The sequence below is a fragment of the Rutilus rutilus genome (assembly GCF_951802725.1).
Source record: "Rutilus rutilus genome assembly, chromosome: 6".
NCBI classification, from domain to species: domain Eukaryota; kingdom Metazoa; phylum Chordata; class Actinopteri; order Cypriniformes; family Leuciscidae; genus Rutilus; species Rutilus rutilus.
This window is the reverse complement of record NC_140214.1, coordinates 222,501-230,000: the sequence shown is the minus strand read 5'-3', so window position 1 is coordinate 230,000 and position 7,500 is coordinate 222,501. Positions and strand designations below refer to the sequence as shown.

The following is a 7,500-nucleotide window of genomic DNA, read 5'->3' as shown; positions in this document are numbered from 1 at the left end:
CACACGGAGGAGATCAACAACCGCCTGTACGCTCATCGACCAATCACAGCCAACTATTCCAGAGAGATAATAGTTGAATGTTCTTTTATATGCTTGACGCACAGTCTTAAAATCAAAGGTTTCAAAAGGAGGTTTTCGCCACAGATGAACCATTTCTGGTTCCCAAAGAACCTTTCAGTGTTCAGGTCTTAAAATAACCTTTTTTTTTATCAGTGTGAAGAACATTTGAATAATCTAAAGGACCTTTTTCCACGATAAACAATGGAAAGATTCCAGACTCTTAAAAATAAAGCTTGTTTATTGGCATCGATGGTTTCATGAAGAACCTTTAACGTCTATGGAATCATAAAAAGGTTCTTTATAGTGGAAAATGTTCTTTACACTGAGAATTAAAAAAAAAGGTACATTTAAAAAAAACACTAAAAAAGGTTCTTCTATCGCATTAGTGTGAAAAATCCCTTTTTGGAAGCTTTATTTTTAAAGAATGTATAATAATGTATGTGAGAATCACGTAAAGGGTGAATCAGATGTTAAATCATAGTTATCTAACCGTCATCAGTTTGTAGCAGTAAATGAAGAAGAGATGTCTTATCAATCACAAGTTCAGTGTGGAGTACCACAAGGCTCAGTACTAGGACCGTTGCTGTTCACCCTGTTCTCAGTGTAAAGAACATTTTAATAAAGGACTTTTTTCCACTATAAACAACCTTTAGTGCAATGGAAAGTCCTATTTAGTCCTATTATCACTGTAAAGCCGCTTTGAAACAATCTACATTGTTAAAAGCGCTGTATAAATGAAGATGACTTGACTTGAAAGATTCCAGACTCTTAAAAATGAAGGTTGTTTATTGGCATCGAAGGTTCCATGAAATCATGAAAAGGTTCTTCATAATAGAAAAAGGTTCTTTAGATTTTTAAAATGTTCTTCAAACTAAGAAAAGATGGTTATTTTAAGACCTGATCACTGAAAGGTTCTTCTATTGCATCAGTGTGAAAAATCCACTTTTGGAAGCTTTAGTTTTAAAGAATGTATAATAATGTATGTGAGAATCGTATAGGGTGAATCAGTCATGTGTAGGTTCATGTTAAACTAGTACAGGACGAATCCTAGTTTAAAAACACATCCAGCTACTTCCGTACCAGAGTTCACTCTAAATGTGTCTTGAGAACAGCACAAATTTCCGTCCCATGTTTCGGACTCCACATTACAGTCAAAGTCATCGAATCAAAGGCTCGGAGCTCCAGCTGCGGTTCGAGTCTTGAAGAGAGTGGTCATTTGAGAAATGACCACCTATCCAAACCCCAGCGTAATAGAGAGGAGACCTGCTAATCACTCACTTCATCAGTCCACACGCTGAAGAGTCCTCACACCGTTATTAGAGCTGATTTGAAACGCCTTCGTACGAGAGGCCGTAGATCCACAATCACGCCTTGACATTCAGCCAGTTTAACATGTTTACTGTCAGTGTGTCACTCCCACACTATTGCATAGTTTAGCAATCATCATATATTAGGTCTTATTTGAGAGCTTAAGTCCAGCTTTTAATGTTGTTTATGTGTCTATGTGGTGTGTTTGATGTGCTTTAAGACAAACCATGTGTAAGTTCATAAGTCGACACCATTGCTGAGTATTTCCTCCTTAAAACTGCAGTGAACCAAAGACAGTCTCAAACACACGCTTTGAAATCGCTGGTGTTTCTGACGTCACAAACTACCTTGTAACCAATCAGATCAACGTGTGATCGTCAACCAGTGGATCTCTGAGCGGAGTGAGTGAGTGGGGCTAATTTGCATATTCATAAAACGGCGAATACTAAATGAGGCAAGGGTGTCGAGTTACATTCAAGATATTTTAAGGCACAAAGTATATATTTTCAAGGAAAAAACTTTAAATATGTAATTTTGGTGATCAAAGATGAGCTTTAAGGGATACAATTAAGGGGGACTTTAAACACGCAAAATTTACTGTTTTGAAATTGGGCGTTACGTTTACATGGAATCAGCACTTTAAAACCTTTTAGTGGCTACATTTTTGTGATATAAACTTAAAATTTGGAACACAACTTGGTTAGACATATGGCTTTGATTTTATAGCAATTTTTTCGACCAAAATAGCAAAATTTTAGAGTCAAATAAATAGCATTAAACTTCTATAACATTTTGACACTTTCCTGTTTTTAAGTGCTTTCAGTTCTGCAATAAGTGTTTCTTCAGAGACCAACCTTACGCTCTTCTATATAGAAGCCTAAAGGTTTCCGTCAGGCGCTTCATATACAGAACCTTCCCATCCTGGGATCATTTTATGGATTTAGTTTTAATTCATTCATTTTGTTTAAATACATTTTTTATTACATTTTATGAATGAAATGCTTGTAAACACTTTCAGTAGAAAAAAATTAAACAACCCGTTAAAACATTAAAGTATTATGCAATCATTTAAGACATTTCTCCTTACATAGAACATTTTTGCTTCTTTGAAATTGAGTCAAGAACCTTAAAGTTCTCTATTGATTGTAGGTCTGCATGTTTAGTTACCTAGTGTTCTGTATAGAACCTTTTTTTAAAACTGGGTCAAGAACCCAAGGGTTTTATATAGAACTCCACTGAACCTTTTCTAAGAGTGTAGGTCTGCATGCCAAAGCAAGATAAGTTCAGATCTATGCTCAAAAATGTGTATGTGACGGTCCACAGGTAAAAGCACGGAGCTCATAAAAGAAGAGGAACATTCTTTTGAATAGACTCGAAAATTATGTTGGCATTAGTGGAATTGCATTAGCATGGTTTCTGACCGTTATCAGTTTGTAGCAGTAAATGAAGAGATGTCTCATCGATCACAAGTTCAGTATGGCGTACCACAAGGCTCAGTACTAGGACCGCTGCGGTTCACTCTGTACATGCTACCCTGATGATACTCAGCTCTATATTTCTTCACGAAACTTATCAATTCACAAAATTAGTGGAATGCATAGTTGATGTAAAAATTGGATGACTAGTAATTCCCAACGACTTACTTCAGAAAAAACAGAGATTGTAATTATTGGACTGGCGTTGAATTTGTGCAAATTTAGAAAAACGTGATCATCTCCGCATAAACTTCAAAAACGTGAATCTGTGAGATGGTGACGGTACGCACATGCGTTCTTACGTGTTTAGTCTATAGGTATGCGCGTTTGAATATATATGTGTGCAGGCGTGTAGTCTTTCTTTACAAATTAACCTCAACAAATTACTTCTCTGGCCTTAAACATTCATAATACAGAAACTGTGAATACATGAATTCATAACTGACTGTGCAAGCGTCCTGACGAAGCTCTCGTGAGGATCTCGTGAGGATCGTACCTGATCGCAGCTGCTTGATTCGGCCTTGGCTGAGCGCCGGCTCCACGGGGAGAAAGTCCTTGAACCAGGAGATCTCGGGGTCGGGGATCCCGCTGGCGGCGCACAGCATGGTGGCGGTTCTGGTTCTCTCCACCACCTTCAGCTGAGGGCCCATGTCGATGCTGGGGAAGCCGAAGGGCAGCAGGTCCTCTGAAACACACCCGAACACATTAATGAGCGGAGGAGACGCTCAGAGGATCACTCATGCACAAGAGTGTGACGGGACACAACACTGGAGACTGTTACAGATGTTTTTATATAGATTAGTGTTGCTGTGAAATTACAAAAGACCCTAAATATCAACCTCATCTGGGGATCTTTCTGTTTTCTGTCTTATAAAGTCTCCTGTTATTATTTTGGTGTGAGCTGTCTGCAGGAATCAAACTGAATCACAAAGATTCAGACCTTATTGCAAACCTGTTTGACAGATTAGATCGGAAAGAGTGATTGATTCGTCAGTCGGGCAGACTGAGATTGAGCAGCTGAACACATGACATGACTGCTGAAATATTATAATCAGAGGAAATGATTATCAGATCGGTACACGGTAAAGTCAGGAAATATCTGAAACATTTCAGCATCAGTGTGTTTACGTTCATGCATTCAGCAGACGCTTTTATCTAAAGTGATTTACAAATGATGAACCAGAGCAATTCGACAAAGAACAACAATATTCATAATATACAATGCCAGTTTTTTTATAGTTATGGTTCTTGGTGTGAACGCTGATATAGTTATAATTATGGTTATAGTTAGGGCTCTCGGTGTGAACACTGATATAGTTATGGTTATGGTTATGGCTCTTGGTGTGAACACTGATATAGTTATGGTTTTTGGTGTGAACACTGATATAGTTATGGTTATGGCTCTTGGTGTGAACGCTGATATAGTTATAATTATGGTTATAGTTAGGGCTCTCGGTGTGAACACTGATATAGTTATGGTTATGGTTATGGCTCTTGGTGTGAACGCTGATATAGTTATAGTTATGGTTATGGTTATGGCTCTTGGTGTGAACACTGATATAGTTATAGTTATGGTTATGGTTATGGCTCTTGGTGTGAACACTGATATAGTTATGGCTCTTGGTGTGAACACTGATATAGTTATAGTTATGGTTATGGTTATGGCTCTTTGTGTGAACACTGATATAGTTATGGCTCTTGGTGTGAACACTGATATAGTTATAGTTATGGTTATGGTTATGGCTCTTGGTGTGAACACTGATATAGTTATAGTTATGGTTATGGTTATGGCTCTTTGTGTGAACACTGATATAGTTATGGCTCTTGGTGTGAACACTGATATAGTTATAGTTATGGTTATGGTTATGGCTCTTTGTGTGAACACTGATATAGTTATGGCTCTTGGTGTGAACACTGATATAGTTATAGTTATGGTTATGGTTATGGCTCTTGGTGTGAACACTGATATAGTTATAGTTATGGTTATGATTATGGTTATTGGTGTGAACGCTGATATATTTATGGTTATAGTTATGGCTCTTGGTGTGAACACTGATATAGTTATGGTTATAGTTATGGCTCTTGGTGTGAACACTGATATAGTTATAGTTATGGTTATGGCTCTTGGTGTGAACACTGATATAGTTATGGTTATTGGTGTGAACACTGATATAGTTATGGTTATTGGTGTGAACACTGATATAGTTATGGTTATGGCTCTTGGTGTGAACACTGATATAGTTATGGTTATTGGTGTGAACACTGATATAGTTATGGTTATGGCTCTTGGTGTGAACACTGATATAGTTATGGTTATGGCTCTTGGTGTGAACACTGATATAGTTATGGTTATGGCTCTTGGTGTGAACACTGATATAGTTATGGTTATGGCTCTTGGTGTGAACACTGATATAGTTATGGTTATGGCTCTTGGTGTGAACACTGATATAGTTATGGTTATTGGTGTGAACACTGATATAGTTATGGTTATTGGTGTGAACACTGATATAGTTATGGTTATTGGTGTGAACACTGATATAGTTATGGTTATTGGTGTGAACACTGATATAGTTATGGTTATGGTTATTGGTGTGAACACTGATATAGTTATGGTTATGGCTCTTGGTGTGAACACTGATATAGTTATGGTTATGGCTCTTGGTGTGAACACTGATATAGTTATGGTTATTGGTGTGAACACTGATATAGTTATGGTTATTGGTGTGAACACTGATATAGTTATGGTTATTGGTGTGAACACTGATATAGTTATGGTTATTGGTGTGAACACTGATATAGTTATGGTTATTGGTGTGAACACTGATATAGTTATGGTTATTGGTGTGAACACTGATATAGTTATGGTTATTGGTGTGAACACTGATATAGTTATGGTTATTGGTGTGAACACTGATATAGTTATGGTTATGGCTCTTGGTGTGAACACTGATATAGTTATGGTTATGGCTCTTGGTGTGAACACTGATATAGTTATGGTTATTGGTGTGAACACTGATATAGTTATGGTTATGGCTCTTGGTGTGAACACTGATATAGTTATGGTTATGGCTCTTGGTGTGAACACTGATATAGTTATGGTTATTGGTGTGAACACTGATATAGTTATGGTTATTGGTGTGAACACTGATATAGTTATGGTTATGGCTCTTGGTGTGAACACTGATATAGTTATGGTTATGGCTCTTGGTGTGAACACTGATATAGTTATAGTTATTGGTGTGAACACTGATATAGTTATGGCTCTTGGTGTGAACACTGATATAGTTATGGTTATGGTTATTGGTGTGAACACTGATATAGTTATGGTTATGGCTCTTGGTGTGAACACTGATATAGTTATGGTTATTGGTGTGAACACTGATATAGTTATGGTTATTGGTGTGAACACTGATATAGTTATGGTTATTGGTGTGAACACTGATATAGTTATGGTTATTGGTGTGAACACTGATATAGTTATGGTTATTGGTGTGAACACTGATATAGTTATGGTTATTGGTGTGAACACTGATATAGTTATGGTTATGGTTATTGGTGTGAACGGGCCTTAAAACTAACGTTAGGTTGAACGTGGGTTTTAATCTCTTACAGGCACCGGACCACCAAATATGATCATCCTCACAAGGGTTATTTAAAAGACAGCAATATAGTTTTTACAGAGTTTTCCTCTAGACTTTTCCCCGAACCCCAGTTTAAAAAACAAACACTGCTTCACTTCATGTTCCAGGTTCAGAAACATGAGCTGTTGGAAACTTCTCGCGAGATAAACGTCCTTCTCAGTGATTAAAACTATTCCTCGCATCTGTTCACATTAGCGGCCCACTTACGCGGGACTTTAGATGAGATGATCGTGACTGGCTCACACAGATATGGCTTTCAGTGGGCGGATTATTACGCTGATATAAATACACCAGTCGTCTCCTCAAAACCACTGAGATTATCAGAGGTACATAAGAGCAACACACACGCCTGAGCTGGAATGCTGTAATTATGTACATTCATAATCACTGCACACACGTTCACCTAACCATCAATTACATGTTACACAGCCGCATGTTTGCAGCGCCGCTAATTATTTGTTGGCTTTAATTAGAGAGTCAGCGGAGATGAGGAGGGACAGTAAACACCAGCGTAAAGGCCAGGATTCGCTTATATTGGGGAGCAAGAGCTCCTCGACATTTACAGGAGACGCTTCCAGACCAATGATGAACTACAGACTCCCTCTTATTCTACAACAGGTTAACAGGGGTCAGAGGTCAAGGGTCAGGACCTCGGCAGCCGACACACTGGGGCAAATTAGACACGTTAGACTTTACTGTTGGCATGAAAGAGAAGTTGATCTGGTCTTCTCTCCTCTATTGTGTCGTATATCGAGTGAAACGCTTCTGGAACAAGAACACATGTGGGCGGGGCTTGATTGTGTCTGTGGGGAATTGATTGGATGGTTGTGGTTTGCTATTGGCTGATCTCATGTGAGTGACAGGTTGCCCCGCCCTCGTCATCAGAGAAGAGAAGAGATGCTGCAAGAGGAACTTATTCTGATTCAAGATTAATAACACACTAACGATGTACACAGATAAATCATTTACAATAAACACTGCGATATTACAGAAAAAAACAAGAACTGGCCATTTTG

At 38.1% G+C, this 7,500-nt stretch overlaps 1 protein-coding gene across 1 annotated transcript in view; it reads right to left on the bottom strand.

The window, feature by feature from the left end:
- The window catches only part of ptprsb (protein tyrosine phosphatase receptor type Sb), a 111,120-nt gene that overhangs the window by 60,565 nt on the left and 43,055 nt on the right, over positions 1-7,500 (bottom strand). The window contains exon 8 of the mRNA XM_084410262.1: positions 3,340-3,528. Within this exon, the coding sequence (XP_084266388.1) occupies positions 3,340-3,528 (189 nt within the window). The remainder of the gene's footprint in view (positions 1-3,339; positions 3,529-7,500) is intronic.